Genomic DNA, 13,438 nt, shown 5'->3' on the forward strand with positions numbered 1-13,438 from the left:
GCGATGGCCCATGATCTTCAGGGGGATTCACCAATCTCCACCTTAGTGTCTCCACACAGGGATTATTACATATGCATGCCTCTGACTTTCACACGGGTTCTGGGAATGCAAACCCGGGTCACCAGGCTTCTGCAACGAGTACTTTTACCCCCTGAGCCAGCTCTCCGGCTCCCTCCTACAGAAATTTTAATGCTATTAACATTTTGCGAGCCAGTATGAGTCTGTCAACATGGGCATCTAGCCTCTGAGACTCTAGATACACACATGTGATTTCTAAAATGTTTTAGACTTTCATGATAAATACTGAAGGGTGCATGAAGTGACCCTGAATATCTAAACACATCCCTAATGTTCTTTATTATCTCAATCCAACAATATTTAAGCAATATCATTCCTCACCTTTGAGGGTGTGTTTTTCTCCTCCTCCACCCCAAGAGGTGCCTGAATCATAGCTGATCTTAAACATTACATACACTGTTTGTTTTTTTTTTACATACCTATTGTAAAGTCTAATTTATAAATTAGGCAGTGAGAATAACAGCAACTAACAGTGAAATATAACAGGTATAATGATATACCGTAAATAGATGGTATTTTAAACCCATGAATGTTTATTTCTGTGTTCTCTAATATCATCTGACCGCCGTTGCCCCCAGATAACTGAAACTAAACAAACAAACAAACAAAAACTAAGGATGGGGCATAGGGAGATTCACTGTTTGCTCATCCAATGGTAATTTCATTTGTTTGAACATACTACCATTTCCTGCCTTTCCGCTGGTAATTCGGTTGGATCTCGTGAGGCAGATCTCTCACACGGGGGCCATTGATGAAGATACTGTGCACTTATTAAATGGACTGCCTTAGACACTTTCCTTGTTGCTGTGAAATAAGTAACCAGACACAAGCAGATTAGGGAAGGAGGCGCTTGCGTTGGCTCACAGTTCGAGGGCGCCATCCATCATGGCAGCAGGGGCTGGTCACATCCGGTCCGGAAGCTGAGATCAGTCAACGCTGGCGTTCAGCTTGCTTTCTCCTTTGTATGTAATCCAGGACCCCCGCCCAGGGAACAGTGCTGCCCTTGTTAGTGTGTCTTCCCTGTTCAATGAACCAATCAAGATAATTCCTCACAGAGACTCCCAAAGGCTAACCCTAATTAGATTGCCCCTCCCGGCCACGCCCAAAGGCTTGCCGCTTGACTGATTCTATCCACCATCTCATTGAACAAAGAGCATTGTCTAAAACCTATAACTTTTCTAATGTGTACGCTTAAAAAAATTATTAAATCATTCTTGAGACCAACCGTCTTAATGTTTTTGTCAAAGCAGAGTTTTTCATTGTTTTGCTTTACTTTTATTTTTTTTTTTGAAATGGGGTCTTAATAGATACTGTGTAGCCCAGGCTAACCCCAAATTTGTGCTGATCCTCCCGCCTCAGCCTCCTGAGTGTTGGGACTGCAAGTTGTAATTCACTGTGCCCAGCTTTCAACTGAAACAACAAATTCCTCAAATATTTTCAGTTTAAATGTTTTATAAAATGTAAAACATTTGCCACTTATGCAGTGTAATTAATTATACGATGTAAAATATTTGCCATATATAGTATAATTAATTATAAAATGTAAAATATTTGTAATTATTTGTAAATGTAATTCAACCTAGTTTTAGTAATCCTAGGCTTGATCGTGACAACAAATTTTTAGACAGAGCAGTTATTATCACAGTGGGGTCCACATACTGAGTGCTTTATGCCTTTGTTTCTTATATATACACTATTATTGAATAAACATGCCTAGGTGCAAAACATTTGACATTTCAAAATTAGAAATAACAGGAAGCTGGGATGGGGTATAGCTAATGGTAGAGCACTTACTGAGCATGTGCAAGGCCCCGGGTTCCGTCCCCAGAACCACTGAAGGAGGGAGAGAAAGTGAAATGCAAGAAACTAGAAGTGTTAAATTTTATTAGGATAAATTTCAAACACACATAGATACGGAAACTATAGCGTTCTCAGCAGTTGTTAACAGTGTGCCGCGTTTGTCTATTTTTGAGAAGCATTGAATGCAAGCCCAGCTATAACATCGCATTCGAAAAAGGGACATTTCCCTATATGACACCACACCATCACCATACATTTTTAACAATCATTCCTTACTATTCTGATTGCCAGGGCATAGTTAACTTGATCAGTCAGAAGAAAGCTGTCTATTTTGCTTCTTTGATTCAAACTGAAATAGCCTCACTCACTGAGGTGCATTTTCTCGTCGCCCCAAATCTCCTTGGACAACACCATCCTGAGGACCAGCTGCAGCGGTGGTGATGTCTGCTGGGTTGTCCTGTGGGGTTCCCGGAAAGTTGCGCGGCTCGGAACTGACTTTTCAGTTTTGTTTATTGGTGACTTGCCCTGTTTCCTTATTCTCCTTTGGATCCACTACTTCCCCCGGAGTGCTCCGAATCCTGTGCTGGGAAACGGAATGTAGAGCTGAAAACCCGGGTGCTGGGTGTGCATTTTGTTATGTGGGTTCTTACTGAGACACAGCGGAGTGTAAGCTACACAGTACTTGCCATATGTCTTCTATAGTTTAGGTTGTGAGCTGAGCCTTTAACAGCTGAGCCAGCTCACCAGCCTGACTATTATTTATCTCCTAATCTGTATGTCTAATAAATTTATTTAAGTAAACAGAGGCATAAAAATTTTGTGAGCTGCTGCACACAGCCATGTGATAATTGTTTCTTTTCTTTCTTTCTTTCTTTTTTCCTTTGGAGACAGGGTTTCTCTATATAACATCCTCGGCTGTCCTGGAGCTCTCTTAGTAGACCAAGCTGACCTCAAACTCACAGAGATCCGCCTGCCTCTGCTTTCTGAGTGCTGGGATTAAAGGCGTGCGCCACCATGCCCGGCAGATATTTGTTTCTTAAATATAGTTTCTTACCCTGTTTTCAGAAGGAATTTGTTAAAACTGCATAGGCATAATTGCTGGATTTCTTTCTCTATTAAGACATTTTTCTTTTACTTTAAAACTGTAAAAGTGAACGCACCCTTATAACTAGTTTGAGACATTTTTTGTATCTGTGTCTTTCATGTGGCTCAGTAGGTATGAAACTTTCTCGTTTTCTTTATCAGTACTTAGCCTATCCCCCAAGTTATGGAGGGGAGCCGGCTGGGGTCTAGATGTGTATACAGTGATCACAAGTGGAGAAGCAGAGAGAATATTCATTCATCTTAGAAAACTCGAAGTTTGGAGCAGGAAAGTCAGACTTTCTGTGAGAGGCCACCATGTCCTACCGCTTAGAGTTTAACTGGACAGAGCTGAGGTAGACGCCCAGAGAAGGCTCCTCTGTGGGGGAAGAGTTGCCTGCTTTTCTGTGTGCTTTCAATTTCCTTTACTGGTTGAAAAAAATACCCTGTGCTAATAAACATCGCTGAAGGTAGGCATTCATATCGCCAGACTCAAAACCATACTCAGGCTATAAGCTCCCTGAGCTTCTGGATTTTTCTCTTCAATTATAATTTCCTTTTCTTCCTATTTAAAACTCACGTGTAAAAGCTGTGTTTATATGCTTTTTTACTTACTCACTTTCCTCTTTTTTTTTGTAACCACAAAATGACAGCCTTAAATTTTAATTTCCTGACTTGGTTTGTCAGGGTCTTACTCTTTTTTTTTTTTTTTTTTAACATACAATGAGTTTAAATAAATTTCTCAAGTCTTTATTACTTAAACACATTCTCAGGAGATCATATAATTTTATAGGACTGTTAACTGGTGATTGAGACTCACTTTTCTTTTCTTTTCTTTTTTTTGGTTCTGTGTATTTCAGCTGGTACTCTCTTTGTATGACTTGTTTATGAATCTGTGTATTTTTTAAACAACAAGTCCGGCCCTTTCCTTGTGACAGACACTGCACAGAAGTGTCATGAATTCTCATGTGGCTCACAGCCTGGGCTCTGCTGTGGGCTCCATCACTTCCTATTTGGATGGCTTCATAAATTAAATGAAGTCCATTGTTCTTGTCTATAAATTGAGGGCCATAGTGCACCCTCCACTGATCTCATAAGGTCGCTGTGAACATCAACTGGATATGATGCTGTTTGCAAGATGGCAGCCCCTGGGCCCGTGTGTCCCCATGATATTCATTGTGAGAGAATAACTGCACACAGTCTCTGCCCTTTAAAAGGGACTTAGCTCCGTCTGTAGAGTGCTTGCCTAGCATGTGGGAAGCCCTGGGTTTGATCCAACACCACATAAACCAGATATGGTAATGTCTGTCTGTAATCCCAGCACTCTGGAGGATCAGGAGTTCAAGGTCAACTGTGATTACATCGTAAGTTTCAACATAGCCTTTGCTATATGAGACCTCATCTAAAAAATATATCATAATAAATTAACTAAAAGTCAGGTAAAGAGGTCTCACTCACTCTTGCCAGATTTTCTCAATTACCGCCATGAATTACTTCCTCCTAGCATACTATTCCCTGCCTCACCTTGCAAGAGCCTTGTTAGTGGGTCTCTAAAAGAAAGAGGTTGATGCCGGGCGGTGGTGGCGCACGCCTTTAATCCCAGCACTCGGGAGGCAGAGGCAGGCGGATCTCTGTGAGTTCGAGGCCAGCCTGGGCTACCAAGTGAGCTCCAGGAAAGGCGCAAAGCTACACAGAGAAACCCTGTCTCGAAAAACCAAAAAAAAAAAAAAAGAAAGAAAGAGGCTGATCAACCATTCAGAAACCCAGGGAGTCAGGCCTCTTGGTACTGTGGAGACAAAAGGGATGAGGGACTGGATTTCTTTTCTTTCCTGCTGTTGTGTTGGTAGCAGGAAGACAGATGTGGACAGTGTACACTCAGAGCATTTGTTTGTCTACAGTGCTGTTGTGTTGGTAGCAGGAAGACAGATGTGGACAGTGTACACTCAGAGCATCTGTTTGTCTACAGTGTTGTTGTGTTGGTAGCAGGAAGACAGATGTGGACAGTGTACACTCAGAACATCTGTTTGTCTGCGGTGCTGCTGTGTTCCTCCCCAGGCTGTCTTCACAATCACCGGTACTCCATCTGGTCACTGTCTTTCCCCTTACATTGGCAGAAAGTCATGTCACTGTCCGATGTATTTTGGTGACCTGCTTTCAATCGGTGATATAAATCAAGTGAGCTTTCTGTGTGCATCTCTGGAATGGCACTGAGAGAGGCCAACCAAATGTGACTCTCTGACGAGCCGAGTCGGTCTGCCATGCCCCAGTCATTCCAAGATGCGGACTCTTCATATGCATTGTTTGATGACACCTAGAATAAACATGAGATGGAATCTGCCTTAGGGAGGCCAGGAAAGAGAAATTGCTTTGGAGTAATTTGGTAATTATCTAGATATTAATAATCAGATACTAGGAGGTGTCCAAGAAGAGTCATTCTTCTAAACACTTGGAGTATCCCATGTTACAGGAGGCTATAAGTTATTGGAACATCTATAAAAATGTAGGAATGAAAACCTCTAGAGACATCTAGGTCAAAGAAGCCCATGACTACAAAGGATCCCTCTGCACTGGCACTTGTCAGTCTAGCCTGGGAAGTGGAGGCATGGGTGGATAGGGAGCTTCCAGTCATCAGCTGCATAGTTCATCCCCTCACTTAGGAACTCTCAAGTTGTAAGCACGTAATTGTGCATTGATCGTACCGTAGCAACGTCTTGACTTAAGATACAATTCAGATTTTTCTATGCGATCCTTCATGTATGACATTGTAAACAGATGTCCCTCTGGTAAGGAATTCTGACTTTCAGGATTTCATTCAGGATAAGATAAGTAGTATTTCATTTGGGTGAATCAAACAGAATCAGAGAATTCTTACTTCTGCTTATTAGGTTAAAAATATTAAAGACATAATGTCATCTCACAAGTTGCTTTAATTTGAATATATATATATATATGTATATACACATTAGATGCTTTTAGATGCCTTTATTAACTCTTTACATTATATAACAGTTTCCCAGGCACCTTGACCTCAGCAGATATTGTATGAGATTGCTGTATGAATGTAATAATGCTAGCAGTTGTTCAGCATGATGGGAAAAAAAAACTATCTGGAGTCTAAGTGAAAATGCTAAGATAATCTAATTCTGGCAGAAAACCACCTGTGGATGTGGTCTTGTCTCCTTTCATTTGCTTCTGCAAAGGGTCTGGGTATTTTTTTTTTTTCTCCAAAGTGCCTTAACAGGATATCCCAGTTAAAGTTTTGACAGACTGTTTATAGTTCACTTCTGCCCAGCGGCAATGGAAGATGCATTACAGGATAAGCAAGGTGACTCTCGGGTAGGATTATTAACATTGAAATGAATTCACACAGGCTGACAGCTGCCGAACGCCGTGGCTTAGGCACAGAGCGAGAACCCATGTGCAGAAGTTCGCAGCGCCTAGCAGCTTCCTTAAAATAAATGAAACAAAAATTGAGGGGGTGAAAACCAGAACACGCAGACCTGGACGGCAGTATCGAAAAACAGTCCTTAACACTAAGGCACCTCATCCTTTGTCAGAGCTCTCGTCTGCTGGAGAGGTTGCTGCGGGGCCCTGGGTTCAAGATCATCAGACAAAAGAGAAGCTGTTCTCTCTCTCTCTCTCTCTCTCTCTCTCTCTCTCTCTCTCTCTCTCTCTCTCTCTCTCTCTGTGTGTGTGTGTGTGTGTTTGGGAGAAGCACACGTGTGTATGTGGCAGCTAGAGGACAACCTTAGGTGCCGTTCATCCTATCTAGCCCCACCCCCATCCCCTTTTAAGACCTTGACCTGGAACTCATCAAGTGAGCTAGTCTGGCTGCCAGGGAGCCCCAGGGCTCCACCTGCCTTTGCCTTCTTAGTGCTAGGATTTCAAGTGCACACTACCATGCCCAGCCTCTTCGTTTGTTTGTTTGTTTGAAACACGGTGTCTGGACATCAGACTCTGGTTCGTCCTCATTGCAGAGCAAATACTTCGCACAGGCGGCGATCTCTGCAGCCTGAAGAGTTCTTCTCCTTTCCACCGTGGTGTCCCACTATCTGACCTTGCTTCCCTTCCACACCGTTGCCGCCCGTCTGTCCTCAAAGACAGTGTGTTACGTTCACTGTGGGGTGTGCCTACTGTGTGCTCTCTCCCAGTGCAGAGAGAGCTGCTGCATATGTGCTCCGGGCCTTTCTCTCTGCCGTGATTCTCCCACACAGTAGCTTACTGGACACTGTTGTGTACACACCAGGACCCACGTGACCACCAGCCCCAGGCTCTGAGCCTTACTTAGGACATGTGCTGAAGGATTTGGATTTTTAAATTGAGCTTTATCTTCATAAATTCTCTTTTGTTGTAGGAGAAGCTGGTTATTTGAAAAGTTCCCACAAAGTACTCATGAAAAATACATGGCCCCTTCTTTATGTATTGATTCCATCTCAGCTATCTAGTCCTGGAGGAAGAACAAAGTGTGAATCTAGGGATAATCATGTAGGGGATTTGTCAAAATCACGATCATCTTCAACTCGAGAATCTAAGTCAATAAGAATTCCTGAGCAGACTTGGATAGTCTGAGTCACCCACAGTACCATTCTACGAAGGATCAGACAACAGCCATCACCAGAAAGCATAAATAAAAGCAAACATAACTGATTTCGTGGTGGAATTTTAAGATACTTAACCTGCATGTTTAGAAATTGTGTTCCACGTTAATTGAAGCCCAGTAGAAAAATTCATTTTTTAAATAGAAAATCAGAGAAATAATCTGTTTTTGCTTCTATTTGTTTTCTCCCTTCTTTCCTTTTTCTCCTCCATTTGTTGAAGACACATGTTTCTGTGACTGTGTATCTTAAATCTACGTATATGGCATCATTAGGTTAAGGTACTGCATTAGGCTTCCTCATTGCTCATTTGATTTTCAGGATCCCCTCTCCTTGTTCTCTGAGTACTTGTGTAGTCTTTGATTCTAAGCACTGCATACTGCTTTCTTTCTTTTTTTTTTTTTTTTTTTGTTTGTTTTGTTTTGTTTTTTGAGACAGGGTTTCTCTGTGTAGCTTTGCACCTTTCCTGGAACTCACTTGGTAGCCCAGGCTGGCCTCGAACTCACAGAGATCCGCCTGGCTCTGCCTCCCGAGTGCTGGGATTAAAGGTGTGCGCGACCACCGCCCGGCGCATACTGCTTTCTGTGTAGAGGATTCACCATATTGAATTACTGCTTCTCAACCACTAATTATTGTAGATCGTATTTTGCTACCAGGACTACAAGCACTAACTCAGTAGGTGGACATGGGACAATAAATTTTGTTACTTTAGGTGATTTCATGTGTCCATCTGTATTTCTGGGCTGCACTGGAAGACCAGTTCCAGCAAGTAAACAGTTGCTAAAACTCAAGTAGGGCCTTTGGGTGAACGGAAGCACTGTGCAGAGATGTGTATGTTTGGTCTGCATGTTTGAGTCCAAGGAAACATTCATCTTACAGTGGTTCTCACCCTTCCTAATGCTGTGACCCTTTAATACAGTTCCTCGTGTTGTGGTGACCCTGTCCATAAAATTATTTCAGTGCTACATTAAAACTGTAATTTTGCTACTGTTATGAATCATAATATAAATATTTGTGTTTTCTGTGGTCTTAGGGGACCCCTGTGAAAAGGTTGTTCAATCCCCCAAAGGGATCACGACTCACATGTTGACAACCACTGGTTTAGAACCATTTCAAAGAATGTCGTAACTAAATTGATCGTTTCGGGAAATATTAAATGTGACTTTGTGTTAGAAGCCAACCTGGAATGCAGGCCGTCTTTGTTGCATCCTGTCTGTGATACGCCGTCCTTGAAAGTCTGTAGGATGACCCATTTGCTTTAGGGATGTCAAGTTGAATGTTGCCTCTGTACACACAGAGTACACTTGTGCACCTGACTGCCATTTACGTAATGGGGAGGGAGAGGAGGGGACTGAATGACTGTGGCTCAGGGAAGTCAGAACAGAGCTTGCAGACCTCGATTCACTAGAACCGGGAAACCTCAGCACCAGGCCAGCAGCGTCCATTCAGAGTTGTCGTAGCTATTTGCCAGCAAGCGTTGACACTTCTCACTCCACACCCCCACGGTTCTGTGTGCATTGGAAGGTCCCGGGGATTGAACCCCTGAAATCCCTATCAACTTCCCCACCATGTTCTTGGCAAGAGGTCTGCTGGGAGCAGCATCACACCCGGCTTAGGGCTGTGGGCTATCCTGTTCCACCCCAGTTCAGATCCTTGCTCCTTAGTTTCATGGCGGTGTGATCTGGAACACGTTGCTCAGGTGCTCTCTTCCGTGTGAACTTCCTGGTATGTGAACTAGGTGGGGATACTACAGGGTAGCTACGCCCTGGGTATTTTGTGTGAGGGTTAAAAATGTGACGGGAGCATGGGCAGTACATGGCAAGGGTCTGTGTAACCACTGGATCCTTGGTCTCTCTGTATCGTTTCACACCAACACTGTCCAAATCACTAACACCCCACTGCCATTTCTCTGGATATGGTGTTCTCAGTGCCCCGTGCCCTGTTCGGTTGCTTGCGGCACCACAAACCTCCACTCTACAGACTGTTATTATGTGTTATAAAACCACTCGTGCATTTCATCTCTCCAAAGAAACGCGAGAAGAGAGAACAAAGCCCTGGTTGTTGGAGACGAGGTGTAGCTATGCAGTCCATTGCTGGCCTTGAGCTCACTGTGTAGCTCAGACTGGCCAGGAAATCTTGATGTTCCTACCTCTGCCTCTCAAATGCTGGAGTAACTATGGTTCACTGCTGGGCCTGCAGATGGTCTTTCTTCCTTTTCTTTTGGCCCGTGGGAAACAATTCCCGTTAAATGTCAACACCAGGAATTGTACTTTTCCTACACTCTTGGGCCTTATGTTTGTCTTCCTCTTTGGCTGCCGAGTAGCTCAGAGTCTGAGTGGTAGTTTACCTACGTCTAGGCACTGTGCTGCTGTGGATATCGCTCTGTATAAATAAAATGCTGATTGGCCAGTAGCCAGGCAGGAAGTATAGGCGGGACAAGCAGAGAAGAGAATTCTGGGAACAGGGAGGCTGAGTCAGGAGATGCCAGCCTGCTGTCCAGGGAGCAGCCTGTAAAGGCAACAGGCAAAGCCACAGAACACATGGCGACATATAGATTAGCAGAAATGGGCTGAGTTTAAGTGTAAGAGTTAGCCAGTAGTAGGTCAAGCAGTTTAATTAATATAAGCTTCTGAGTGATTATTTTATCAGCTACACTGTACTGTTGAAGACATATTTTGTGTGCAAACCTTTCCCAGTCTTCATACTGATTGCTTTTCCTGTGATCTTGCTTGTTTTACCTTTTGAAACACTGTTATGTCTATGCTATGAACACTGTAATCTGTCCTGAGAATTAAGTGGGACATAAATTGTACATAAGTCTGAGTCAACATGGGAAAATAGCAGGAGTCAGGAGGTGCAGCGGGGAGACCAGTGCTCAAGCCACTGTATGCACACCATGGCATGGGCTTGGGCAAGCTATCTCCAGACCCCACCGGTTCATTTTCCAGGCCAACTAAAGCTTGTCTGGACCTGCCTCATGCGGTGGCTGTATGATGTACATGTATGACTGTGTATACACAGGCCCCAGTACTGTGTCTGGACCTTGTTTCTTGTTAGTTCTATCCTGTGACTTCCAGTACATCCTTAAAAGTTAAGCCAAAGTAGGGCTGGAGGTGTGGCACAGTAGGTAGACTACTTCTCTGCAGTACATGAAGGCCTGACCCAGAGCTTGGGAGGTTGAGGCAGGAATATTAGAAGTTCATGGTCAGCTCAACTACATAGTGAGTTCAAGACCAGCCTGAGATACATAAGACTCTGCTAAAAAGAAAGGAGAAAATTAAGTTAATCTAGGAGTTGGGGTTGTAGTTCAGTGGTAGAGCATTTGCCTAGCAAGAATGCGAGGCTCTGGGTTTGACCTTCAATACAGGAAGAGAGAAAAAAGCTGTACTGATATAGATATTAAAAAGTTAATTTTTAAATATACACATACATATGAATATGTGTAGGTTTTATCAGTATTTGATGCATTACAGAAATTAAGTAAGGCTTAATTGGCTTAAGTAATTGGCTCAAGCACCCACCAGTTTATGGAGTGAGTAAAGGCCTGGAACTCTGGAGAAGGATGTCCAATCCTGTCTCCCACCTTGTAAAACTGTCTAAGAGGCCGAAAGCATTCCAATAACAAGATGTTGCAGAATATGAAAGTGTTGGTTTTTTGGGTCAGACCTTCCCTGACCGTGGCTTCCCGGCAGGGACAGCGTCCCACCTAGCTGCCCTGCTGGGGTGGGGATGCCCCTGTGGACAGCAGCCTGTGCTTCCTGCTCTGACCCTGCTCTCTCCCTCTCTCTCGCATTAGCCCTGCAGTGGTGGTGCCTGGGAACCAGCATCCTGCGGGAAGACAGAGGATCAGATGACGGTCTCCGGTCAGGCTCGAAAATATGTGAGCACATTCTCGGCTCGGACTCTGGTCATGTGAGACATTTCCAGAAAAGCATTATGGTTTTCAGAACACTCCAAGTTAACTTGTGATATATCATTCCTCAACGTGGAACGCTTCATGATTGAGAGAAGAACCTATTTTTTGTTGTTGTTACAACAGTTGAGAGAAGCACCAAGTGCGTTTTAGTTGCATGAAATCTTATTGGATTTCACCCAACTAAAAAGGATTTTTTTTAAAAAAAAATTAATGAATTGCAGTCTTACCTAAATTATTAGGTAATGAATTGTAACCATTTGTTAATATCGTAATCAGATTTTTAAAAAAAAAAATAAAATGATTTATTTGTATTTTAGAGGATCTAACAGATCAGTATTTTTTGACTGTGGTAAATTTTTAAAAAATTTTTATACAAAGAAATACCCCAGTATCTCACATTTCTCAATCACTAAGCATACCCACAAATATTTTTAAAAACCAGTAAAAGCATTATCATGAATGTTGGCTAAATACCAAGTGATAGTTCATGGAGCCTCTAAGAGCTCATTTGTAGTTAATAATATTGGAAATACGTTTATTGGACTAAACCAACTCATGAGGATTTTTTTGTTAGCTTGCTTTAAAAATTATTACTGTATGAAATAGTTTTATAAAAAAAATTATATTTTTATTCAGTAATTTAATTTTGTAAATGCCAAATAAAAAAAAATGTGTTTCGCTGCTATGGTCTTAGCCTGTAGACAATGCTGCTAGTATCAGAGGTGCAGTAGAGCTTGGATGAAAGAAAAGAAACTCTGTGTTAGATAACAAACTATGCACTAGAACTTAAGACTTTTTTATTTTTATATATATACTTTTTCCTTTTGTAATTGGAAAACTTATTTGGGAGATTTTTGCATTTGTTGTATGTTTTCGTTTATTTTTTTTTAGGAAAGTTTTTTTGTTATTGTTGGTTTATAAAAGCATGCATTGCACTTCTTTTTTTTGGGAAATTTATGTTGTTCATGTCATATGTTTTGTTTTGAGTTGACCGTTCATTTATTCAGGCATTCTGAGTCTGACAGAACTGCCTCATGGTTCTTGTGTTTGTGGAGGACAAACGTAGAGGTCACTAGCCGGTTTCTGCCTTGAGAACACTGGGTGCAAGATGGCCGGTCCTCAACTTCGGAAATGACAGTGTACTTACTGCCTTGTAGCAAAATAAAGCTGTGCCCTTATTTTACATACTTCCTGACTTCTCTTGTTTTTGTGATTTGGGGTAATAATAACACATCTAAGAAAATGAAACAAACTCAAAATACCATTTTCTTTCCAAAACGTGCATGCCATCTAAAATTTGTGTGACACGTCTTTGCCACAGGGAAAGTAACGACAAAGCAAGTTAAGTAGTTCACAGAATAATCGCAATGACAATTGGGAAGACTCTTCCGGAGTGTGTCAAGCAAGGTTCAAAAACTCTTGAACTGCAAACAAAATATACATATAGAAGTACTGACATCTGGCTGGGGAGATGGCTAGCATGTAAAGTACTTATTACATAGCATAAGGACCTGAGTTCCAATTCACAGAACCCACACAAAGCCAGACAAGACATCTATGTGTGCAGTCCCAGATTTCCTATGGCAAGATGGGAGATGGAAGCAGGGGAATCTCAGGAAGTTTGTGTCCAGTAAACAGACGGACCCTGTCTCCACAAAAGGTGGAAGTTGAGAACTGAGAACCAAGGTTGTCGTCCAACCTCCACAGATGTACTGTGGCATGCATGTACCCATGCCCCCATCACACACAGACATATAGGTGTTCATGGATACACAGAGTTTGCTTGTTTGTTTGTTTAAGTGATATTTAAACAGATATAGGCAGGGTGTGGGTATATGGAGGGTCAAGTTTTATAGAAGGAGAGAGTCATGAAAATAATGAGAGACACAGAGATGCAATCAATAACCCCTGGTAAGGTGCAGGCTTTCTTTCTGTTGCTCTCCCATCATAATGGGCTGACATCTCTGAA

At 42.4% G+C, this 13,438-nt stretch overlaps 1 protein-coding gene across 2 annotated transcripts in view; it reads left to right on the forward strand.

The window, feature by feature from the left end:
• Nucleotides 1-12,656, forward strand: part of Myb (MYB proto-oncogene, transcription factor) — a 38,882-nt gene extending 26,226 nt beyond the window's left edge. For both annotated transcript variants that reach the window (XM_042262217.2, XM_042262215.2), the window contains one exon: nt 11,350-12,656. In XM_042262217.2, the coding sequence (XP_042118151.2) occupies nt 11,350-11,469 (120 nt within the window). In that variant the 3' untranslated portion in view covers nt 11,470-12,656. The remainder of the gene's footprint in view (nt 1-11,349) is intronic.
• Nucleotides 12,657-13,438: the final 782 nt, after the last annotated feature.

The sequence above is a fragment of the Peromyscus maniculatus genome, chromosome 16 (genome assembly GCF_049852395.1).
Source record: "Peromyscus maniculatus bairdii isolate BWxNUB_F1_BW_parent chromosome 16, HU_Pman_BW_mat_3.1, whole genome shotgun sequence".
Classification (NCBI taxonomy): domain Eukaryota; kingdom Metazoa; phylum Chordata; class Mammalia; order Rodentia; family Cricetidae; genus Peromyscus; species Peromyscus maniculatus.